The 24,937-nt window shown below is 53.0% G+C and overlaps 1 protein-coding gene across 1 annotated transcript in view; it reads right to left on the bottom strand.

Moving 5' to 3' along the window:
- SORL1 (sortilin related receptor 1) overlaps positions 1-24,937 on the bottom strand; it is a 38,395-nt gene that overhangs the window by 7,318 nt on the left and 6,140 nt on the right. Inside the window, exons 7-36 of the mRNA XM_009991721.2 lie at positions 24,650-24,819; positions 24,282-24,474; positions 23,978-24,095; positions 23,374-23,447; positions 21,623-21,711; positions 21,339-21,517; positions 19,763-19,949; positions 18,547-18,675; positions 18,225-18,310; positions 16,329-16,501; positions 15,976-16,107; positions 15,371-15,462; positions 14,380-14,626; positions 13,759-13,897; positions 12,938-13,111; positions 12,649-12,762; positions 11,369-11,491; positions 10,597-10,716; positions 8,061-8,186; positions 7,755-7,862; positions 7,152-7,283; positions 6,763-6,894; positions 5,932-6,066; positions 5,418-5,573; positions 4,679-4,828; positions 4,122-4,250; positions 2,757-2,883; positions 2,007-2,176; positions 1,258-1,370; positions 812-916 (exon numbers count right to left, since the gene is read on the bottom strand). Of these exons, the coding sequence (XP_009990023.2) occupies positions 812-916; positions 1,258-1,370; positions 2,007-2,176; positions 2,757-2,883; positions 4,122-4,250; positions 4,679-4,828; positions 5,418-5,573; positions 5,932-6,066; positions 6,763-6,894; positions 7,152-7,283; positions 7,755-7,862; positions 8,061-8,186; positions 10,597-10,716; positions 11,369-11,491; positions 12,649-12,762; positions 12,938-13,111; positions 13,759-13,897; positions 14,380-14,626; positions 15,371-15,462; positions 15,976-16,107; positions 16,329-16,501; positions 18,225-18,310; positions 18,547-18,675; positions 19,763-19,949; positions 21,339-21,517; positions 21,623-21,711; positions 23,374-23,447; positions 23,978-24,095; positions 24,282-24,474; positions 24,650-24,819 (4,122 nt within the window). The remainder of the gene's footprint in view (positions 1-811; positions 917-1,257; positions 1,371-2,006; positions 2,177-2,756; positions 2,884-4,121; positions 4,251-4,678; positions 4,829-5,417; positions 5,574-5,931; positions 6,067-6,762; positions 6,895-7,151; positions 7,284-7,754; positions 7,863-8,060; positions 8,187-10,596; positions 10,717-11,368; positions 11,492-12,648; positions 12,763-12,937; positions 13,112-13,758; positions 13,898-14,379; positions 14,627-15,370; positions 15,463-15,975; positions 16,108-16,328; positions 16,502-18,224; positions 18,311-18,546; positions 18,676-19,762; positions 19,950-21,338; positions 21,518-21,622; positions 21,712-23,373; positions 23,448-23,977; positions 24,096-24,281; positions 24,475-24,649; positions 24,820-24,937) is intronic.

Raw genomic sequence — 24,937 nt, 5'->3', positions numbered from 1 at the left:
ACTTGGCAATAAAATGCTTATTACAGACATAAAGCAGACTACTTTAAGTCAATTAAAGGAATCTAAGAGGAGGGAGGTACATCCTCTTTGCAGATAACCACTCTCTTATGAGATTTTTATGAGGAGTCCATCAAGATAAGGAACTTTGGACTCTGTCGGCCATAACGTAGGTAAGAACCATGCGGTGAAGTCTATGCAAGCACCGAATCTAGTTCCAAAGATGAATTTAGGAACAGATTAGTACAGGAAGGAATACCAAGGAAGGAAAGAGTCACTCCAACGAGTGTAAGAATAACATTGATTCATGGGTGGGGAGAGGGGTTTTTTGCAGCTCCCAATGAACTCCCCCGAGAACCCATGCTCGTCCGGCACAGGGAGGATGGACAATGGCAGAGTATACATTTCCCAGGGCCCAAGGTGCAGACTTTCATTTCCTATTCTTATTAGTTCTGTCCATAATTACCCAACTTCTCTCATGTGCACACATTCCCCACATCTGCTTCTTTTCCCAGTGATACAGTCAGGACCAAATTTATCTCTGGCCCAGATCTGCTGTGATTGCAGTGACACTGGAATGGGCAATTAGTAGCGCAGATTTCACAATACAGCCTGGCCTTCTGGGAGAAGGAGCAAATCAAGGGCCTTAATTCAGGCCTTGAAACTATATACATTAGCAGTGCAAATGCCAAGCCCCCATTGTGGGTTGGCATTAAAGGGCAGAATTTTAACAATGTACTCGACTGTGCAGGACTTAGACCATCCAGTGAAAAGTACTGAGAGCATGCATGGATAGAGCTTTGAAAATACTCACTCTAACTGTGTACAATGTGTTGACCTGTAAGTTCTCGATCTCAGTGTAGTTCTTGGTGGTTCTAAGGGACGACCACTCCTTGGATCCAGTTCTGCTGTATTCCACCTAGGAGCACCAAAACAAGGGATGAGGGCTCCAGAGTCAACAATACCACGGGGTGACAGGTTCCTCTGTGTCAAAATCTCAGTAGAATGAAGTACAAAAGCTTAGAAAGGGAGTTAGAAATGAAATTATGAACTCAAGGGCTGTGTCACTACCTACAGCCCTGCAGCACCTCTTCTCCCAACCTGCCCGATGCTCTCAGCAGATTTCCTCTATGAAATGTCCTATTCCTGGCCCACCCCAGTCTGCAGAGATAGCTGTCTTCAGAAAGGCCAGTTGCCCTCAGCAGCCTTCCCCCTCCCACCGCCGATCCGGACTCAGCCCCGCAGGGCTGCAAGACTCACGATGAATTCCCGTATGAGGCCGTGGGCGTTCACAGGGGGACTCCAGGAGCCCGTCACCACACCCTCGGCTTCTTTCTTCAGGGACAGCTGAAGGTTAAAGGGAGCATCTGGTACTGGAGAGAGAAACAGAGGTGTTAGAGACAGTCACAGTTGTGTGTCTGGATCACAGGGGGAAAAGCAGCATTAGGCCAGGGTCTCCCTGAAAGGTTGGGACCAGGTGGGGATGGCCAAGCGGTCCTGGCTCGTAGGAGATGTCTCATCCCTGCACTTGTGTCCCGAGTCCCTTTCAGTCCTGCTCTGGAGCAATGGAGCCCTTTTCATAACTGGGGTGAAGCTAGGATTTTGCTAAGCTCTTTATCTCATCCCTTCCTTAATCTGACCTCCTCTCTGAGCTGGAAAGATCTTGCTCCGTGCGTGCGGTACTGAACAGTCCCCTGGGCTCCTCGGGGCACTGTAAGAAGAGACGAACTTCCCAGTGGTACTAAGCCACTAAGTCATGGGCAAGAGAGAGGGCAGACTGGTGACTCAGTGCTGGACTGACTCTAGGCAGGGAACCCGCAGCCCTTTTTGTAAGGCCGGCACAATTTCCTAGGCCTGTGGAAAGACTCCTTTTGTTCCTAATGAGGACACCTCCATGATATCTACTTTCTATGCCAAAGTGGTATGTGAGGACACTTCCATGATATCTACTTTCTAGGCCAAAGTGGTATGCGTCAGGTCACCGACACGAGCTGTGCAGGTCTGCTTACATCCTTCGGGTGCCCGGAGGGTGATGAAGTCATTGGTGTTGTAGACTCGGCTGAGACACTGCACTTGGACTTTCACCTGATAGGTACAGTCAGGCTTGAGGACTTTCAAAACGCTGTTGGTTTTGTTGCTGTGGGTTTCCAACATCTTCCAAACGCTCTCACCAACCGTCCTGCGCAAGAGAGTCGCATCCCTCCGGTCAGGCAGCTGGTTAGTAACACGGGGGCACAGCTTGTCCCAAAGGGTGCCACCAGCTATCTGCAGTTCAAAAGCTTGCTGCTTAGTTTCCCTTTCAGTAAAGCCGCACCACTGGCTTGAAAAGATGCTCTCTTAAAGCCTGAACTAAACACAGCCTAGTGACTTACAAGCACCGTCCTTTGAGGTTTTCTGTAACTGCTGGGCTCTGATTTCATGACTTTGTTCTCTTTGTTAGCAGTCCCATAAAGACAAGACCCAAGTAGAGGAAAAAAAACACCCTGAATACAACCACTTCACTGTCTGAATAAATAACCTGGAGGAAACAAATACAGCTTTTCACAAATGCTCCCTAGTTACAGCTATTTTGGGTGCGCTCTGCAACAAAATACTAGATTTTCCAAGCAGAACCAGACTGTGCAGCAATCAGTCTTTCAGGTCTGATTCCATATGGTATTCTGCTGTAAGCATGTGCGTACTGACCCTGTGCTCACGCTTCTCCCAGCCTTTACTTGATACGAACAGCGAGGGGTCGTGCAGCGTAACGCGCAGAGTACCTGTAATAGATGTTGTAGACGCAGGAGGTCGAGGACATTCTTTTTGGCCGAGCCCACATCAGAGTGACATCGCCGGAGAAATCGGCCGTCCACTGGAGGTTCTGGACTTTGTACACGATTGTGTCATCTAAGCAGGCAACAGGAAAAGTTAGTTTACCAGAGGGAAACAAGCCCTTTGCCCAGAAGAGAAAGAGGAGTTATGTTCATAGCACAAATAACACGTGGATGTAGAAACAGTAATGTGACTGAAGGGAGTATTTGCACCATTCAAATTAAACATGTAATTTAGGCAGGTGTTAGCTACAGAGAAGAGCAGGCTTGTCAGGAGGCAGTTCAGAGCAGGAATGTACCCCTGGTGCTCTTAGCTCTCCTCAAAATATCTTTGTTGTTTATGCTGCATCATGCAAACACCCCTTTTCCCCCAAGGAAATATAAGGCACGGCTGTTGATGAAATACTCTGTAATATAGTTTTGGAAGCGTGTGAGTGCAAACCGATCAGTGCAAGCTAAGTCACCCTACAACTTGTGTGACGAATCCGTGCTGTCACCGTAAGCCACCTAGGGCCCTTCTGTGTCTGCTTTTCCTTATCACATCTCGCGTTCAGCAGAAGGAGCCAAGCAAAGGCTGGTAATTAAGACAGGAGCCTGGGGATTGCCTTGACACGAGCTCTGTGGCTGAATCGCTGCCTGACTTTGGGAGAGGCACTTACCAGCGTGGGTCTGCGGGCAGGCAGGGCAAGACAAGCTATCCGAGGGCAAAGAGATGGGTTCCCCTCGGCACAGCAGCCGAGCTGTGAATCTCCGCAGCTCCTTCCCCCTCCCCTGAACCCGCTAGCCTCTCCCAATCAATATCTAATTAAAGAACTAAAACCTGATTGATGCTCCAACCCCTAAGCAGTTCCGCAGGAAAGCGGCTGAATCTCACGGCTGGCGAGAGACAGCGATCGATCGCTGTTATCTACCCCGGGCGGGCTGCGGTGTGCGTCCCGCCTGCCTCTGCGGGCCACCGAAGGCCAGTGTGGGAGGACCAGTGACAGTGGCAGGACACGTGCCATGGCTCCCAGGGTCACTTTGCAAAGGAGGACAGAGCTGGAGACCCGTGAGCCATGTAAAATAGACAGCTTTGCCTCCTACCTGTCCTACAGTTGTTTTTCTGTGTCTGAGGATGCTGGAAAACAAATTGTCAGTGTAGACACTGGCCGGGAAGTATAAGCTGGTTATAAATGGGTGAGGAGGTAACTCGGACAACTGAACAGAGGCAGATACATCTGGAACGTTGTGAATGAAAGGCCACGTAGCCAGGAGAGCACCTCCGTATGCTAACACAGAGCAGGGCGTGAGGAATGGGAGAGGGCTGCTGCTTACCAGTGCAGTTTCTCTCATCGCTGCTGTCTGAGCAGTCCAGGTATCCATCACACCGCTCTGTCGCCATAATGCAGGCCTCTCCGTCCTCACATTTAAAACCGTTAGGGCACAACAGGGTGCTGTGAGTAGCTGAAAGAGGCAGAACGGTTTCAGGACTCGAGGCAGGAAAGTTCCTCACCAGCACTGGGCTGTTTGCAGTGCCAGCGCTGGCATCACAGCTTCAGAAGCAGGCATGATGCTGGGGTGGCCACATGTCAGGGATGGAGCCCAGGCTGAGCGTGTCTGTCATAGTGCTATCTCATTCTGGCTGCGTCTTCTGGCACAATCACACATGGTGGTATCAGAGGAGCTGGACCTTATCCCACTGAGAACAACCACCAGACTTCTAATGGGAAGGACGCTGGTTGTTTGGGCTTTTGTTGTCCTTTTCTGCCATAACACTGCCTTTACTGCATGGATTCCACCAGCAAGAAAACTCTCTGGTGTCCCCCCCATCCTCACAAAGAGCTTCCCAAGGGAAAGAGCCAGGCGAGACGCTCTCCCCTCCCCATACTTACGGCAGTTCCTCTCGTCTGTGCCGTCCTGGCAGTCCCGCAGCCCATCGCACCGCTTCCAGTTGGGGATGCACTTGTGCAGCTGCTGGCACTCGAACTCGAACCTGCTGCAGCGTCCCGGGAGCGCCGGGGAGGTGGCCGTCACGTTGGGTCCTGCACACAGCGGTGAGTGAGGAAACCACCCAACGCAGGGCAAAACCACCGCTGCCACCGGCAGGGACCAAAACCTGTCCCCAGGTCCCGACTCCACTAGATGGCAATCTCTTCCCATCTAGCAGGTAAATGGCTCCTGCTGGGACCATGCCCAAGCCGTCCTCTCTCCCGACTGCAGAGGGATGGAAAAGCAACTGGTTTGCAGGGGATGTCCTGCAGCGGCTCGGAGCTCTGCACGCCTTAGCAAGGACAGCAGCCAGGAGAAACCCTCTTCTACCTTCAGCATAGGTGTGAGCTGGAAGCCCAGCCTGCAGCCCCGCTTTCTGTGCCCCTACACAGCTCGAGACACGCTGGCGTTTGAGCAGGGACCTGCTCCGGCATGGATTCCCGCTGCCTGCGGGGCTGGAGCAGTCGTCCCAGCTCGTGGCAGGAGGTGTGACCTCAGGGAGAGAGGAGACAGTGGGCTTTTACACCACGGTGTAATTTAACCCTGTGATCTGGCAAGGATTTGAGACTGAAAGGCCCAGAGTCCTTGCAGATGCGATCCTACAGGAAAAGGAAAAGGGGCGTGAGGAAGAGAAAAGCTTACGCGAAGTAGGGCAGGCCTCCTCGTCGGAGCCGTCGGTGCAGTCCTTGTACCCGTCGCAGACCCAGCTGTTCATGATGCAGGCGCCGCTGTTGCAACGGAAGTGATTCGGCAAACACGTCGGTGGGATTGATGTAGTAACGGGATGAACCGGAGAACCTAAAAATACACATTGAGAGCTGATCTGAGAGGCCTGCTCCTATGTACGGGCTGTAAGCTGTGCCTGGTCCCAGCAGAATGAAAGCCACTATCAGCAGAGGGAAACAGGGAGCAGGCAAGGCGTTACGAACCCAGTGTTTTCATCTGCATTGTACCTGCACAGCTCCTGATCAGGATTTCCAAAAACACAGAGTAAAAAGATGCATGAGAGTGGGCACACAGCCTGTTCACGGGGCATCTTTGGAGCCACAGGGGCTAGCTGTGAGAAGGCAGCTGGTGCTGAGCGGTCCTTCAGCACACCACAGCCCAGCCTTGGCCAGGGCTCCCGCAAGCAGAGCAGCGTAGCGTGTGCCCTCACCCTCGCACTCCTTCTCGTCGGACCAGTCCCCGCAGTCGTTCTCCTCGTCGCACTTCCACCGGTTGGGGATGCAGTGCCCGTTCCCGCACTGGAACTGGTAGTACCGGGAGCAGTTCGGGGCCTCTGTCGGGTTTTCTGACAATGAGAGGAGAGTGCTGTGAGTCCCAACATTATTTCACCTGTCTTCAGCACAGCTGCGGTGTGGGAGAGTCTCAGGCCAGGTTACGGCTGGTCCAGAGAGCATCACCCTGTCTATTCCCCCGAGCAGCAGAGGCAGGGTCCTTTCTCTTCATCTCCAGCATCCCCATTCCTTACAGCCCTCGCTAGCCTGTTACACACAGGCATCTCATGGCCAGACACCATCTACGATCTGAGAACCAGAGCTGAGAGCGAAATTCAGACAGAGCACAGCAGAAGCAGAGAAGCAAACCCTGCAACTCTGAAATGAAGACACAGCTGCTTCGTCTGGCTGGGTACAGCTCCTCCAACTAGCAGAGAACAGCGGTAAATATTGAGTTTGGCTGGAAACTGCCCGTCTGCTTTAGGCTGGGAATCTGTGGAGTAAATATGGTCACATAAGACTTAGTCAAGCACAGGATGTGCCAGTCGTATTGGATTTTCAGTGCGCTTCAGTTTATCTTCCTGCAATATGAGGAAAACGATACTGATCTCCATGTAAGACACCCTGCAATGTGCAAACAGAATGCTACACACACGTATATGTACATACACTCGTGTGTATGTAAAACATGAAGAAGCCAGTACTCTGTGCTCCTGAAATTCGGAGGAGGCTGGAATTACGGTGACAACAGACCCTGAGGTACTGCTCACCACAGTTTGCTTCGTCAGAGTAATCACCGCAGTCATCCATCCCATCACACTTCCACACCAGGCTGATGCACGCGCCGTTCTGGCACTGGAAGCTGAACTGGTCACAGGTCCGGTGGAACTCGGGGTCCTGAGCTGCAGGGGTGGGACAGAGAGACATCAGAGGTTTAGTGTAAAGTCCAAGGGCTTGAGGGAAGCTCATCATTGAAGAGGAAGGAAGCAGCACACTCGGAGGCAATCATGGATTTATAAGCACAGCATGACAGTCCAGAGCCACCTCTTAGGAGATCTGGCAGTTTTCTGGTATCCTGGGGAATGCACTTTCCTCTCCATGCCTCTGGTTTCATTCTGTCCAACCCTCCTTTTGCAAAGCTGCACAATAACACACTTACAGCAGCCAGCATAGTTGGCGTCTTCATCTGATCCGTCTCGACACTGGATGATGCCATCACACACCATGGAGTGGAACAAGCACTGCTGCCGGTTCTTGCACACAAAATCCATGTAGCGGGTGCACAGGGGTTCTGGAGAAACGGGAGGTGAGGAGAGGAGGGCATGGCACCTCTGCCATCCCTGGCACCAGGGACGCCACCCACTGTGATCGACACAGGCCTGAGCGCAGCGGCCGGTTTTCATGAAGTTACAGAAAGTTTCCAACACAAATCGCTCGAGCCCTGTCCCTGCACAGGCTGCCCTCGCCTGACAACGCATCAGGGTGCAGGCGGGTTGGCACAGTCGTCAGGAAGGATTTGGTCACCTCCCTGAACACAGCTCCTGACAGCGTGTGCCCTCCCTGTCTGTCCCAGCCCTGCCTGCTGGGCCTTTTGCTGACACTCACGGACCCGCTGATTTCCCAGGGGCTTGTGAATGCTAACTAAGGCTTTCCCATTATCTCACCAGGGCTTTTCTCCCAGCGAGACAGGCTTTGCAGACCGTGAAGGCTGTCAGCCCTCGCTGCCGGGGCCCCGCCAGCTCCCTGCAGACCCGGGACTCACCGCAGTGCTGCTCGTCCGAGGCGTCGGAGCAGTCATTGATGCCGTCGCAGTGTTTGCTGGTTGGGATGCAAGTGCCATTCGGGCACTGGAAGCCGTTGCACTTTTTTTCTGAAATTCAGAATTGTGTGGATGTAGCATGTTTTTTTTTAAAGCTGCATTTAGTTAGCTACAAAAAGCCACAGCACAGCTCCACGTGCCTTCTCCCTGCACCTGCTTGCTTTTGGAGGGACGGGAACCGTCCCCTTGGGTTTGCAGAAACCCCTCCTGCCCCGCTGCAGACCCCCCTCTGCACGTGGCGCGCGTTACCGCAGTTGGCGGGGTCCTCGTCGGAGCCGTCCTGGCAGTCGGCGTCGCCGTCGCAGGCCCAGCGCTGCGGGATGCAGTGGCCGTTCTGGCACTGGAAGCTGGATGCCTCGCAGGTGTGATATACTGCTGAAACCAGAGCCGGGGGCACCGCCTGAGCGCGGGGTGCGGCACACGGCGAGTCGGACCCACCGCCACGCACCCCCGCTCCCTTTGCCCGTGCCAGGACTTTGTGCCGTGGCACGTCCCAGTGCTGAGCACAGCTCCAGAGCACGAGTGACCACCCCAGGGACACCAGGCAAGAGATTGCCGTGAGTCCAGGTCCTCCCTGGGTCATGCTGTGGTCTTTTCCTCTCCATGCTGTACTCGCTCAGCAGCCTGCTGTGCCTCAGGGAAGGCTTTCTGAGGCTGGGGAGCACTCTTAAAGCTCTCCCAAAGTCAGGAGCCTCTTTCTCTTTGATTTCGGTCCTTGCTGTGTGTAGGCAAAGGTGACACTGGTGGCATCTTGCCAGAGATGGCAAGAAACATCACAGCGAGTGAGCCTTGGCGGAGCAGCAGGATCACCCATGCAGGACAGGACAGACTCCGAGACGGCCTTTAATTAAGGCAGGCGAGGCTCTACCATGTTGCCAAAGCAAATTAGAGATATAATTCCCCTTGGATTTCCAAGGGAGAAGGGCCTTGGTTTTCCTTAGGCTCCCGTCACGAAAGTATCTGCCTGTGGGGTATCTTGGTTGAAGCCCAGGCTTGCGTTGTCACTTTAGAGACAAATATCGCTCTTCAACCAGGAGAGCACTCATCGTTTTTGAGAAGAAAAGCAATGTTCAACTTAATTAAATTGCATGCTACTGAATTTTAGGTTAGCGAGTGACATGCACTTGCAGATATTTCAAAATACTACAATCTTGTGGCAGTAATATTCTATTAGGTATTCAGCATGAAATGTAATTATTTTAGATAAGAGCAATAATTGCAGCCGGTGGAGTCAGATGAAATGTTTCTTAAATAATTGTGATCCTCTTAGATAATTTCAACTTTAGGCTTTACACACCCAGTACGCTTTTTGAAGTAGTTCCTTTCCTGTAGTAATTCTCTCTGGAGAAACTCATACGAGAGATAAGTGATACCAATATAAATTAAACCTCCTTATACAGCCACGCACTCGGAATACTAATGACCAGGATCCCCAGTGCCGTGCTCTAAACCCCACATGCTTGAGGCACACCGAATGCCGCAGGGGTGGGTACGCAGGAGCTCAGAGGCCTGAAAGGGATCTCTGTGATCCTTGTGCCAGAGCCCCACGACAACAGCTCCGGGGCTGCAGCCAGGGCAAAGCCGCTGCTGGTGTCACTGGGGGCTCTCGTGGTCCCCACAGGGGTCCCCAGGCCCCATCAGCCCGTCTGCTCTGACGGGCTGATCTCAGCCACGTGGCATGGAAACCACTGCTTTTATCTCGAAATATCCCCTGTGTTGCTTTACAAGTAAGATCTTGTGTCTTTCACTGATGGACTGAAGCACCGCTGACCCTCAGAACTGACTTCTCATGCAAATACTTAGGTTTTTGGCTTGGTTGTTTTTTGGGGGGTTTGTTTGTTTGTTTGTTTGTTTAATGGAAAAGACTCATACGTTGTTATCTGTTGGCTTTTCTAATGAGAAGAAGGCTCTATCTGGGTGTTAGCCTCAGGAGACTGCTGAGGAACATCAGTTTTACACCGCGGTGCGGGGGCCGGTTGAGTGTTGTGACTTTCAACTGCAAACAGAGAAGGAGGCTCACAGGTGCAGGACTTGCTGCACGAGAGGTTAAGCTAGGAGCAATAGTATTTCTGGCAACGGCCTTGCATCAGTATGAACTGTAAGCAAAACCAAGAGGGGATCTTCTATGTGTGACTCTGTACTCGTAACACCCTCTTTAAATTTTCAAACCCACGGAGCAAAGTGAGGCTGCGAGAAGAGGAGACACTTCCTGAACTAAACTGGCCTCCCTTCGGATCAATTAATTGTGGAGAACCTGCAAAGCCCACACCTGTTTTCTGCCATGTGTTCAATGGCAAGGAAACAGCCAGAGTTCAAGCTGTGAAACACGAACGGTGCACACTGGTCTGTTCGCTGCCTCCGTGCAACAAGGGAGCCCTTTTTGCACAGAAGCATCCTTTGGCTGTCCGGCAGCACCGACCCGCGTTCCCATTCAATGGAGCTTCAAAGGCACAGCCACCACCGGCTGTGGCCACCGCGGCAGAGCACACCTGTCCGTGCAATCTTGCAAGTAAAAAGCAAAGCTGGATCACTCTGAGAGCATTGCAAAGCTGTCAGCAAATTCACAGTGAGCCCTAAGGCCTGTTGAAGGCACTGGAGGAAAGAAACTCTCTGCTTTTGGAGCATTACATCACTCCGAGATGAACTACAGGCTGCCAGGCTGGGTGGCTCACCTAACAAGCAGGGAAACTGAGGCACAAGACGTTGGCCAATGTCTTCCAGCACCCTGGGCTGTTAAGTAACGGGTGTTTGCAACAGAAGGTCACGATCACATCAAAGTGCTTACCAGTGCAGTTCGCCTCATCGGACCAGTCCCTGCAATCGTTATCACCATCACACATCCAGGAGAGACGAATGCACATCCCTGAGCTGCAGCTGAATTCGTCATTTCTACACTGGTGAGACTCTGCAAAGAAGCACGCACAGTTCAGATGTCGTCGGGGCCAGGGAAGAGGAGGAGAAAAGCTTCACACAGGCTGTTGACTGAGGAGAGGAGGCTGATATCTCAGAGGCAACAGACTAGATAGCCCCGCAAAGCAGACTCATCTTGAAAGCACGTTTTCCTGCCTCGTCCCTAGCCCTGACCGACCAAGAGCTACCACCTTGCTGTTTACCAGCTCTTCCCTCCTTCAGCTCAGCACCCTGCCTCTCCGAACGGCAAAGCTGGAGGTGGATGGCCACAAACATGCCAAGGCCGAGCAACCCACGCCTCTCGTGCACTTGCCGGGCAGCTGCCCAAGGTCAGCTTGTAGTCTCTACCAAATATTTGGCTTCGGGTCACAGAAGTACCCAAGGAGCAGAGGTGGATGACAGCAGCACAGAAGGCTCCCTGCTGGACCACAGAGGGGGGAGAACCAGTGCATGGCCTCACTCTCTTCTCCTGTCCCTCGTTTCCCAGAATCCAGTAAACGATGGGAGGAGGTGGCTGTTAGCCGCGACAAACAGGGGGATCTAGCGAAGCCTTACAGCATCTATGAGTCGCACCCTGCCCCAAAACACTGCTGAGCTTTCCGCCCTTGCGCAGGAACAGGGAAGGAGGTTTGAGCGAGGGCACTCACCGCAGTGGCTTTCATCGCTGTTATCCCCGCAGTCGTCCTCCAGGTCACATTTGTAGGACAGTGGGATGCAGGTCCCCGAGCCCTGGCAGCGGAACTGGGTCTCGGTGTCACACACAGTGGTGGCTAACGCAGCAGGGAGGGAGAGGAGAAGGAGGAGAAGGTGGTGGTTAGAAAACTCCTTCTGCTGTCTGAGTGCTTGTACACGGTGCAGGGAAGTGAAGGGAGAGGGACAGCACCCTGCGAGCTTTGCTCAATGCAGCCTGAGTTACTGTTGCTGTATTTTAACATCATTATTGGGCACTTTGCGTAAAGCAGAGCAGAGAAGGGTTAGCTGGCTGGCTGGGGGTCAGAGCTGGAGCTCCTGCCACTGCCATGTCCACTCCGGAGCCAGGGGCAGTGCCTCCCTGCCAGGGAGCATGAAAGCCAAGGCTGTAGAGCTGCCTGCTCCTCACAAAGGGGTCTTGAAACCGCAGGTGGTGGGATGAGACACAGCAGCCAAAGGCAGGGAAAAGCTGGGCATGAGCATTGCTATCCAAGGCAGCATCCCTGTACCAAACTGGTGGCCCCGTGCAGAGGAACGGGTACCCACAGAGGCCTTCCCTCACCTGGTGCCAGGCAGCGAACTCAAACTTGGACTCTGCTGACCGGTATCTCAGTGTTGGCCTGAAAATACGCTCCTTATCAGAACAAAACGGGCATGAATAGCATCTCTCCAGGAACACCTCGTCCTCCACTGATTCCTAACTTTAAACTCGGCTCTTCTTCCACAGCGCTCCAATCCAAACCCTTCAGGCACTGCAAAGCTGTGGAACGTCTGCCCCTCCCTAATGGCAGTCCCTGATTTTACTCAAAAAGGTGATCTCCACCTTTATTGTATGAACTTGAATTATTAGCTCAACAAGAGGCCTGTGTCCGCACGACGCAGACAGAAAGTCACTTTCTATCTGCGCTCTTTCCCTTGGCATTGGCTGTGCCCTCAATTGGCCTCAGAAGACAATTACTGCAAGAGACAAACATGCCCTCACATGAGAGCTGGTATCAGTCTCCCCAAATTTTAGACATTTACACCCAAGCTGGTCAAGGGAGAAATATTGGCCCTTGCAGGACACAACTCATCTGACCGGCTTCAGATGTCGACCAAAGGAGGAGATGAGTCGCACCCCCAGAGCACCTCTTGCTCTCCAGAACTATGAAGGGAGTGCAGACCATGGGCTCAGGTGCAACGCCGACACAGCAGACATCTAAATTTGGACGGGCGAATGCCACCGCAGGACACTTACGGCAGTTCTTCTCATCGCTCATGTCCCCGCAGTCATTGTCGTTGTCACACTGCCAAATGCTGTTTATGCAGTTCCCATTGAAGCATCTGTACTGGTTCGGCAGACACGTGTTTTCTGGTGCAAAAGGGAAAACAAAAACAAGCTGGCACGAGGCATGATGCTGTGCTTTTAGAAGACAGGCTGTACTCCTCCTCACCCACAGGGCAGTGGAAAGGTCGTGCCGACCTCTTCCAATGGCAGAAGCCTCCTCTCAACATAAAACAGTGGCAAGAACCAAGTGTGGTTTTACCTTCCTTTATGCAAGTGTTGTTCTTCATGACATAGCCGTGAGGACAGTCGCACTTCACCTCCCCTGTGGGCAGCAGGGTGCTGGACACCCCCTCGGGGCACTTGCAGCTCCTGCCGTTGTTCGACTTGGGCAGGCAGAGCAGGCTGCAGGGCTTGCTGATGCAGGCGTTCTCCCCTGGCGTGAGAGCAGCAGGGAAGGGGACATTGTCAGGACAGAGGTCTGGAGACACCAGTTTCACCTGCCATCCCAGACTTTGGGTTCAGACCCCTGTAAGGAGACAGCTCTGCAGTGCCGAGTGCTGAGGCTGGGCTTAGAAACGCACAGGGCCACCTCCTGCAGGGAGACTGAGGCCCTTAAAGGTCCTCCCAGTCTCTTGCAGGCTGCTGGCTGGCAAAGCCCTTTGCTGGTCTTCTACTTATCTGAAAATGAAGCCAATTCCTTCAGCGCATTCATCACGCAGGAGCTGCTACTACCTTATCACAGCCTAGATGGACAACTAAGTGGAGGACAAAGTTGGTGCAGCTCTGAGACCCTATATTTTTTTGGCCCATACAGCACTTTGCATGGAGAGGCCATAGCCTGTGACCTAAACTACAAAGGGATGGGGAGTATCTCCTGGCAGCCAAGAAGCCAGGCGCACCGCTCCCAAAACACATTCCCTGTGACAGCGCCTGAGTGCTTTGAACCCTGCAGGAACGGGGATATATTCAGGCTCATGAAATGTGAGCTGGGATGGCGCGGTGGCCTGGGAACCTGTGGAAACGGGAGATGAACACACTCCTGAATAGCAGGAAAGATCATCTGCACGCTCACGCAATTACCTGTTGTCTTTCCTCTGTAAAAGATTTTCATATCCATGATCCCATTTAATCGGCCGACTAAGACCTCCATCTTTGAGCCGCTGTTTTTGGATGCTCTGAAAATACTCAGCTGTGACCAGTCATTCCAGTAGATCTCATTCTGAAACACAGGCTTTGCTCTTAGCACAAGGAGCACTGCTGCTGGGGCCCCGCTTGTCAGCAGATATCTGCACTGAGCTGCCCTAGAAGCCCGGATGAGCCAGGCAATCAAGAGAGCAAAGTCACCCTGACGCAAGGGGAGGAAGATGAGGAAGACCTGAGCTGGGACTCGAGCAGGAATGGAAGCAGCAGTCACATCTGCTGAGTGGCAAAGTGTGGGGAAGACAGCGCAGGGCAGCTGCCTGGGAAACCGGCATGGCTCTTGGATGTTGGTCCCGGTTTCAAGTGCACCTGCTGGCTTGTTGCAGGGGTGTGTGGGAACATGCCAGGAGCAGAAATAGAGCAAGCGTCACGCCACCTCCCACCCCCCGAATCCAGCGCGCTCAGCGCTCTTCCGCTGCCCACCCTATACGCACAACCACCTCCGAGTGTGTATGCTATGGAAACGCATATACTGATGGGAAAGGAGCCACCTCTACGTACCTTAAATACAGCAATAGCGTAGGGGTGAGGGAGGCTGTCCAGGATCACAGATCTCTGCAGCCCGTTGAAATCGACCCTCTCGATCCTGTCCATATAGGCTTCAGTCCAGTAGATCCAGTGGTCATCCACAGAAATGCCATTTGGCCACCGCACACCCTCTGAAACGATGCAGCTGGCCGACGACCCGTCCATGTCACTTCTGTAAATGCCAGCTCTGGAGTCTCCCCAGTCTGTCCAGAACATCAACCTGACAACAGGCAGAGAGGTTGCTTGAAAAAATAACAAACAGCTCATCCAAAGGAAAGAGGTTAAGCAGCAGAGGGTTGAACACTTCACATTCCACGTCTCTCACAAGACATGCCTTTGGAAAGGGAGCTCTTTGCAATTCCAATGAACGCCACTGGCAGATCTACAAGCAGCACAGGCTTATTTAGCTGCAGGATCCACGGTGCGAGTGCAGCTGTAAGGTACCTTGCCCTGAACTGCTCTGCTGTAGCACGTACGCTGAAGACAGCTCAGGTTTGTAAGTGTGACGTTTGCAGCACAGCAAAACTGTGCTCAGAAAGATGTAACTTGCATTTGGCTCTTGAATTTGAGCGCAGTTCAGTTTCTCATGCATCACTGCAGCTTTCCCCACTGACCAGACCAGTTTTACTGGCAAGAAAAGTTATTTACTAGTGGGTATGTACGGGTAGGAAAACAGCAGTTCAATGGAACAAAAAAAAACCAGTTTGTGACCTCTGCTCTGAGGCAGCTGGCGCCTTCGTTGGGCACACGATGGCAAGAGTGGGCTCCACGGGGCAGGACTGTGAGCTGTACCCCTGCCGTTGCTCCCATTCCCCCAGTGCTGCCTTCAGGGCCGAGCCTTGGAAAGCCATCCGTGCAGCGCTCTCCCCTCCCTCGCCTCTTACAACGCAGGAGGGGCAGCACCTGCTCAGTTCCCCAGGGGAATACTAAGGCACCCAACTACTTGCAATGCTTCCTTCCTTACCCGTCTCGGGGAACCAGAGCGAGGGCTCTGGGTCGTTCAAGTATGGAGGAATTGAGGACGGTGAGTCGCAGGTCTCCGTCGGGATTGGCAACCTAGAGTTGTAACCAAAACCAGGGAAGGGTGCGTTTACTGCCGGCAGTGCAGAGGGCAATCGCACTGGTGAAAGCTACAAGAAATCTGCGGTGGGTAATCACTGCTCCCTAACAAAACAGCTGCCGTGGGCACGGGGAGCAGTTACGGTAAGGCAGGTGATACAAGAGAACAGGTCGGTGTATTTACTGACGTTTCCGTGTGACTGAGCGAGCAGCTGGCTGCCACGGCGCCCTGTCTGGACCCTGCTCTGGCTGCGCGTGCTGCACAAGGGTGTTGCTTTTTTCCCCCGTTTCTGCTGCGCGATTCAGCCTCACAAACCGACCTCGGTTTAAGTACGCAGGGCTCAATGTTCTCCTACCCTGTTAGTGTTTAGATCCCATGAAGTGGCATGCGGGACTGAGGGTCAGCGTTCAGTAATGCCCCACCAGGAATGAGACGTCAGGGCAGCAGCCAACTTAGGGTCCAGCTACCTCAAAATCACCTCTCTGTAGCACGGGCGGGCACAGCCATACCTCAATTTTGGGAATCCCAGCATTGACCCAGTACAGCAACCGACTCAGAGGTTCAAAGGCCAAAGCTTCCACCGTTTCCAGCCCGGTGCTTATGATTATTTCTTGTCCAGAGCTGCCATTGAGACAAAGACGCTGAAAAAAATACCAGAATTTTTTCAGAATATAATAGTATAATGATATCAGAAGACAAGGAACTTCCGCTTGCTCAAGGCGAGCGCGGTAAGCCATAACAGACAGCTCAGAGAGGAGTACCCAAGATAAACATTTGTACTTCAGGGTGTGTATGGAACACCCTCCCACGGTGCGAGGAGCGATGGCAGAGACCGCGGCAGCCTCTCTGCCCCGCGACTCACCTGTATAATGTCAAGAGTGACATCTGCCCAGTACAAGCAGTTGTGGTCGTAGTCGAAGTCCAGGGCGACGGCCCCTCGCAGCCCAGCCAGCGGCAGCTCCTCGCTGACGCCGGAGGCGAGGTCGTAGCGGTGGATGGAGTAGCGGGTGGCGTAGAGAATGAACTCATTCTCCTCTGCAAGAACAGGGAGTGCCTTGTTTAGACGCCTCTGGCCACTTTACACTACTCGAGGGGCAAAAAGAAAATACCAGGTATTTTGTCTTGCCCCTGCCTGCACGTTTTAGCACCTCAGCGTAACAGAGGCAAAGGGCCTTTGTCTCAGCGGGATCAGGTTAATGAGAACGCGCTAATAGCCTTACGCAGGTCCCGCGCGCTCGTGCCCGGGAACACACTGCGGCCGTTGTTTGTTCCAGGGGCTGAAGGAGGAGGTAAGGACAGCAAAAACCGTCGTGACCCCTTCCTTCCCACGTTAGTGTGCCGCCAATTAGAAACAAAATACTGATCTCCTGTTCCTCGAAAATCTCATAAAAAAGGTGGGAGTGATGTAAATCTGCGAGTCCTAGGGGACATCGGCACCGCGGTAAATGTCCCAGAGCGGGTTTTGTTTCTAATTTGCACGGAATCGAGCGTAATGGGATCCTGGTCCGGGACAAAGTCTCCCGGGCATTAGCACACTACCAGTAAAGTCCAATAATGCTATTAATGAGTAAAGCTAATGTCAGTAAGTAACTCTGGCTGTGCATCGCTAATGAGATTATACGGAGATACAAAACAGATACAGTATATGAAAGTGTTACCATGGTACGAGCCAACACGTAGCTGAAGAGCATCAGCAAATACTCTGGGAACACGGCACTTCAAAGCCCAGCCCGGTGGGGACGGCAGGTTTATTTTTCTGTCAGCAGGGCCCTTCTCAGCATGACTAACACAGCTCTCCAAATAGCTCAAGAGGGCTCGAGGGGTGAATAACATGTCACGCTCCGAATGAGGAGGAAAACTGAGTATGGCATTGGCTTGAATTCCAGCAGAGAGAACGCTTCCCCACGTGCCCGTTGGGCCTTTTTGCACCTGGAATATCTTCTGCAGCCTGAAAAATCTTAGGACGGTGCAGGGAAACCTCACGCTGGCAGGGCTGGCTGCTCTGCAGCCCTGTGACTCCACTCAGCCGTGGCCCCGGGCTCACCCTGCCCACAGCGCCGGCTCAGCTGCCCCATCCCTTACACAAGCCTCTTCCCATCTCGGGCTCACTCTGGAGCCGCTGCGCGGCGGCATGCTAATCACACAGCTCGTGACGGCAGATTAAATTAAAGCTGTAATGAGCAGAATGCAAATAACTTTGGCAGTACGGGGGCAAGAGACCGTTTCAGTGCCTCATATGTCTGAGAGGAGAAAAGGAGGGAGGTGAAGTCTGGTGGGCACAGGCACGAGGACTGAAGGGCAGCGTCTGCCCTGCTCTGGCCCCAAATAGTCATCGTCCCAGTGTGTACGGTGGCCTGTCTCAGGGTGGTACCTTCCCAAGGGTTTCTGCAGAATGTAGTATCTTTGGTCCAACTCCTGTCTTTCTGGTTGGGTTCAAGCCTGCTACAGCAAGGACGTGACCAGGGTAAGAGGGTTCCTGCCTGCAGCCTGCTTTGAGGGCTTCAGCCTCCTGAGACTTCAGGAGCAGAAAGGGCTCTGAACCCAGGCTGAAGCTGCTCCTGAGCAGGTCCTTCAGAAGCTCCCTGGGCCCTGGACAGGACAGGAGATGATGGATTTGTAACCCACCGAGGCATTTGAGCTCCTGTGTCATAGGTTTTGTCCAAGAGACCTCTGGGAATTTGTGCGTGGTCCCTCGGGCACCAGCTAAAGGTTTTATGAATGAAGCCCTTGTGCCCACAGCAATCCTGCACATACTCACCAGCTAGCGGGCACGGTACCAGCTCCCCTTCGAGCCGCGACTCGATGTCTCCACCTGTACAAGTGTCCCCAGAAATCTTCCGGTAGCTGCAACACATACAGGCAAGCAGTTTACTTCATGGAAACTGTTAACACACTGTCATGTGCAGCTAGAATAAGCAGCAGTGCTCAGTTGCAACGTATGTACAAACACACAATTTGTTTACTGCTGCTCATGGGGCATTTGTGTGGCGTTTTGGGGTTTTTTTGTGGGTTTTTAATCACCAATAGGATAAATCTCAGCATTTGGAAGATCAGGTTCCCCTCTCAAGCACAACACATACCCTCGAGTCTTCCTGTAAGTCGAGCCAACAGGACAAGGGACTGGCGGGTCGTACGGTTTCCCAGCGAATTCAGGGTCAGGGACACAAGCTTCTAACGATAAGTCATCGCTCAGTTTAAAGCCAAAATCACTGCAAGGAGAAGAAAGATGTAAGGAGGGAAGGGGGAGAAGGAAAAAATGCAGCCATGCTATACTATTATTCCTCTATTTTTGCACGGAAGTGTTTAGGAGCTGAAGTATCTCAAAAGTCCATTCATTTATTATCGGTATTAGCTGCACAGTAATATCTTACAGCCAGACAGCTTCTGTCTCCAGGACGTTTCAAGACCGTTTTGCAAATAAGCCTGCCAGTGGCCAGGCAGTCTAGGGTGGGTGAGGCAGCAAGGCACAGCCGAGCCAGTGTGCCTGAAAAATCTGGCTGCAAGCCCCAGTTCTCCTGCTAGCTGCGTAGGTCACTGGTCTGCATCTTGGCTTTTCCTTTCAGTGAAATGGGAGTTATACTGCATCTGCTCTTTGGAAAACGCCCTGGAAGAGGTTATATCAGTCTGATTTTGCAGGGAACCCAGGGCTGCGATTCTGAGGCAGGAATGAGATCCCACCAGCCCTGTTCCCAGTCTGCTCGTGACAAGGCAGACTCCTTTCCAGTCTCTGTCTTGGCATTTGACAGGCAGGTCTGAACCCCTGTTCTTAACTGTGTGTACTGGGCACTCCAGAGGTCTGGCTGTGAGCTCTGCTGAAAGTCCAGTCCCTGAAACACAGTTCACCTACTCACTCCAAACGTTTGCATCAGTTTGCCAGAGCGTCTCCTAATCCTGAGAGCTGTGCGGTGTCAGTAGTGTGCAAATCGCAGATAAAAATGATACAGCAGGGCCAGTTGCATCCCTGCAGCTAAAGGGTCTCTAAGTGTTTTAGTGGAGGATCTCTGTACGTGATGGGCAATTGTCCATCATTGTTTGAAAGAAGGTGATGGATTAACAATACTTTCCTCTTCTATAGAACTTTCAGAGGCTCCCGAAAGGCTCTAAAGACATTAATTAAGTCTCATGCCCCATTATTAATGAAAGGATGTTTTCAGTCTATTTAGTTCCCTCTGCTATAAAATCAAGCAGCGATACAAAGAGCTAAGTAAATTGGATGTTTGTTTACTTTGAGCGATTGGTCACAGATATTTATCTCAGACTTACAATCCAGACTAAAAGAAATTAATTGGTATTTACCATTCAAAGTCTTCCCTTGTACAAGAGCAGTTGGAGACCATGACAGGCCTGTCAAAATCTTCCCCATTGAAACAGGTCGCATGAGGAGTCCTCCTTTTGAAAATGGTTTTATGCCCCAGTAAGCATTCATTGCCTCGCTCATCGGAGGGTGACCACAGCTTGTAGTCGTTCTCAGTGCAGGGAACCCCTAAGAGATGCAACAAGCTTGGGGTAAAGAAAGGCGCAGCCCTTGCTGCAACCCAGACCGAGGGTTTAAGAGCAAGAGAGCCACAAGCGCCCCTCGGCCGCTGCTGCCACTGTGTGCCACGGATGCGCGAAGCGCAGTACCATGTCCTGCGCCAGCACTGCGTTGCACTCTGGGGACAGGCAGAGAGCCCTGCTCTCAGAGGAGGTGCACAAGACCTCTCGGGGGGGGGCTCCAAGCAGCCAGCCCTGCCTCTGAGGAGGCTGCGTTAACCTCAGCTTCTCGCCACGGCCAGTGGCACCGTGGCATTGAGACCCAGAATGCTCGGAGCGAGGGCAGGTGCGCTGGCATCCACCCATGCACCACGATAATGTCCCCATTGCCCCTTCCCTCTCCCCACCCTCCTCTGGCACTAAATGAGCAGTCTCCCCCCAGTCACGAGGCTCGAGCCCCGGCCCGAAAGACAAGGCGAAGCAGAAAGCATTTTGGCTCAGAGCGAGCCGCGGCACGCGGTGACAGGAGGCACCAAGCAGCTCCGTCGCGGTGACAGTGAATTTGGGATGCCTCATTTAAATGAAGTCATTCTGGTTACCAAACATATCTGTTTCTAACAAAACGTCAAGGGAATCGGTTATAAATTTTAGTCAAGCAAATTTCTCTGCTGGGTTTAACTGCTCTTTGATTAAAACGCTGCCTCACAATCAAAGCTGAAGCAGCTTATAAAACATTCATAGGCACAAGCCTTCAGAAGGTTTTTTTTCCTCTTTCCTTTTCAACAAATCCCTGAGCGAGGAGGGAGGGGTTATGGGGAGAGCACAGGGAAAGCGAGTGCCTTCAGCAGCCACAAGACACGAGGGACAGGGCACCCGCATGCAGACCATGGTCCTGCAGCCTGTGCAGTCCCCGCAAGCGATGCCCTCTCTCCCCCAGCTCCCACGGGATGGCTGGGACAGTGGGGTCTGCTGCTGACGGGACTTGAGGGCATCTCTCTGGGGTCTCTTTTGGAGAACAGGACAGAGGGCAAGAGCAACAAAGGTTTTCTCCAAGCTCAATTTGTATTTAGGCACTCAACTCCCCACGCTCCTCAGTGGGAATCTGAGAGCCTTAGATGACTAAATAGTTTGGTGCGTAGCCTGCGATCTCCAGGTTGATCTGAGCTACCAAAAACCTCTCCCATGCCCCCTCCTCGCTCCCAGAGCCCAGGAGATGGTATGGCAAAATCCAACTTGCACCCACAGGAATGCCCAGGGCAGGCTGTACGGTGTGGGGACCGGCTGGGTTCGGGTGAGGGCTTCTTAGCGTGTGACCTGCAAAGCCGTGGGGTGGGGGCAGGATGGCTCTCCCACCTGCACAAGCCAACATCGGTGATGGCTCCGTCGCCCGTCCCCTTACCCAGCACGTCAGTGGTGTTGATCTGCAGTATCAGCCAGCTGTGGCCGTTCTCTTTGTACGAGCCGAAGATGGTGAATATGGTGCTTTTCTCCCCGGGCTCGGTCAGCAGGCCGTACACAAACACCGGCTTCTCCGAGAAAGTGAATGTTTTCCAGGTTTCCCCTTCATTTGTGCTGTACCTGGAGAAAGCGGACTGGGAGAGCTGCCAGCGGAGGGTGCAGCCCACTGCAGGGCACTCCTCCCAGCCCAAGCACCAGAGGCAATCCCCCTGCCCAGCCACTTACTTGAGCTGGTCGGTCTCGGTGCCTTGTGCGATGGCCACGAGAATGCCCCCGTGGTCACCCCAGGTGTAATAGTGGGGACCAGACAGTGCCTGGAAGAGAAACAGTGCTGAGGGGTGCATCGGAGCTGTGCCAAATTAAGGGAAAAGCTTGGCTGGAAAGCATGCTTCGTCAGAAACCTTGCCTGACCCGTACTAATGTTTCAGGTCGCCTGGGCTGAGGCAAGTGTCTGGCGGTGCCAGAGATTCAAGTGTTTATGGGCCAACATCTGCTGTCAAGAGCAGCCAGCTCCATTTCCCTAAATGTATAGCTGTCTAAGAGCAGCACTGTGTTTCGAACTCTCCTCCTCCCGTGCTGTGCATTGGGAAAGAACTAATGGACAAAGTGCCAGCACATGGGGCCAGAGTTGATCGCTCCCCCTCTCCGCCTGCATCTCTTTGTCATGTCTGCGAGGCCTTCCGAGGTTGGATTTCAAGCTGTAAGGTTTTTGGAATGCTCAAAGAGAAATGGGGCCATGGCGTGTAAAAATCCACCCCGTAGAAATAAACTTGTATTTCACGCTCACCTCCAGCTCTAGTGACTGCCAACACAAAATCACCTTTGCTTTCCTACCCGGGGAGCCCAGCGGAGCCCAGGATGAAAATGGAGAGCGTGTAGGTGCCTGACTCCGCTCACAGTACGCGCTAACGCGCTGAGGGATGTCCTCGCGCAGGGCACTGAACACATTATTTCCTTCTCTTCTGCGCTGTGAGACCGCACCAGCGATCCGGAGAGCAACGAGCCTTCCAGCCTGCTGCTTGCCAAAGCCCAGAGCAAGGCGCGGCGCTGTGCTGCTCAGCTGAGGAACTACGCTGCGGGGTCGTTCTGCACCTCTGCTCGCGATACAAAGGGCCCGGATAAGTCAGGAGCTCGGTGTTGTCAACCGCGGGTCGACGCTTCCTCAGTGTGTTTGAATTGTGCTTCCAGGCAAACCTGCCCGAGAGCCAGGGGAGGCTGGCACCCAAAAGCCTCCCTGGCCGTGAGCGCTCCTGTTTTGCCGCAAGGCTCCAGCAGGGAGAAACGGAGGGTCCCCCGGGCCACTCCCCAGCTGCATTTTGGAGGTAACCACTCTCATCCAGGGCAGCCTCTGCACCACAGTTGGCTCTGGAGCAGCCAGACCTGCGGCGTGTCCCCACTGCCGCTGCCCAGACCTTAACCCAGACCGCATGGCACTTACGGGAGGAAAAGGAGGCCGTTTAATTCATGGGATTAAATAGCTTGCAGATGTTGGAAAACCATATTACACTCGCAGTGGAATGCACAGGCAGACCACAAATACTGCTGCAGACCAGAACACCCACTTAGTAAACAGCATCAAACTCCCCGTAAACCGAGGGTAACATCTCATTTTTCTGGAAGATGCCGGAGCCTCCCCAGACGCTCTCACATACAAAGTCCTGGCTGTCAGTCCTATCTAAAGGGGCCAGATGGCCCATGCCAGGGGCAAGTCCTGCCAGCTGAAGAAAAGAAATAGAGGCAGGAGGTCTCCTGCATTTGAACCCACCGCCTTCACCATGAGGCTCACCTCCATGCCAATCCACGCTGGGTCCTTCATCTAAAGACATTCAGCATCTTCCAGCTACAGCTCCTGCACGCGTACACGCAGGTCACCTTCGACACCCGAAGGCTGCACGTCACTTATCTACATTGCTGCCACTATTCTACCTGCTGCACCACTGCCTTGCCTGAGCTGGTAAGAAAAAGAGCAGCCTTACCTCTCTCCACCTTGCTCCAGCACTGCTCGAGACATAGACATTGGTTTTCCTTGCCATGTTCTTGCCAACGGAGCCTAGGAGAAGAGGAAAAATCATTCTATTCGAGGAATGCAAAGCAATTACTTAAAACGAAGTCTGACACCTCTAAACTATTTTTATCTGCGAGCAAAATGACAACGATTGAGAAGCTGACTCCTTGCACTATAAACTAATCTCTTCAAAACCAAACATCTTAAAGACTGTTACAAGCAGCTGGGGAAAAAGCTATGGTTAGAAACACGATCAAACAAAACGTGTAAATGTTTTCTTCAGTGAAAGAGCGAGACAAACAGGAAGTTCTGTGTGTTCAAGGAACCTTTCACGTGGGTAGCAGCAGAAAAGCAGATCAGAATAGAGTGGGCAAGTTGTCCCATGTTGCCCCGCTGCAGTGAAATACACCCACTGTAACGACCGTACGGGGACTGCACCGGAGAAGGGACAGCAAGACGCACAGTTTAATCGTCTTTTGGTAACCTGTATATACACCTAGACGCTGCCAAGCTCTTCGTGTCCCGACAACAACACGCCCCGAGCCCCTGCGTGGCTGCGGGAAGGGGATCGGTACCGGTGGCGATGATCAATCCCGGCGCCGACTCCTTGGAGAGAATGGGCATCCTACGCAGCTGGAAGTTAAGCAGCTGGCTCAGGCGCTGGGCCAGGTGGAGAGAGCAGCCCTGAGAGAACTGGGAAAGCAAAACACAGCGGCATTAATGCTTCGTCCCACACTTGCCTATGCCCTCACCGCCGGGTCCAGCCCTCTCCGCTTGGAAAGGCGAGGAGGGACTCCCTCGCGGCAGGACTGCCGTTTCAGCCTCTTTCACCAGGGCTTCTCCCGTGGTCGCCCCCCGCCCCTTCCCGCCCTGTGGTACCTCGCAGTCTATCTGCTCGCCGTAGCGTGTCTGCGCCGGGGGCTGCAGCAGCTCCCAGGTGCCCCCCTTGTCAAAGGTGATGACGGAGCGCATGTTCTCCTCGCTGAAGGAGCCGTTGATCAGGGTGGCGATGTAGACGCCCCGCACACCTTCAACGCGGTGGAAGTCCGCAAAGGGCTCGTTGGCAAAATACCTGCGAGGAGATACAAAGGTTAGATCCACGGATCGCAGCCTCCCTGGCTCTGGAGAGTGGAGTACTGTCAAACCAGGGGATCAGGGCGGTGCTTTGATCAAACACAGCCAAAAACTACAAAGGCTTTGGACAATGTTCTCGTATACCACAGGCCATTAGGTGCATCCCATGTTACCTGACCAAGGTGTCACTTCCAGCTCCTCCTGGGCTGTAGTAGAGCACGTTTTCTAAAGACAGGGAGAACTTCAGGCCTTCTGCCTCCGAGATGTAGAGGTTGGTACGGTTGTTATCGTGGCTGACACACACAAATACCTGGTCCTCTGAGGCATCAGCAACATAATATTCCTTTGGGATGTAAATGACACATGAGCAGGCTTCAGACGTGGGTACACAAGCAGGGTTTAAGTACAGGCTGGTTTAGCATTTCCTTTTAGCTAGCTGAAAGTTAACTCTTCCCTCCACC

The sequence above is a fragment of the Tauraco erythrolophus genome, chromosome 26 (genome assembly GCF_009769465.1).
Source record: "Tauraco erythrolophus isolate bTauEry1 chromosome 26, bTauEry1.pri, whole genome shotgun sequence".
Taxonomy (NCBI): Eukaryota; Metazoa; Chordata; class Aves; order Musophagiformes; family Musophagidae; genus Tauraco; species Tauraco erythrolophus.
Note: the sequence above shows the minus strand (reverse complement) of the source record. Positions and strands in the feature narration are given on the sequence as shown.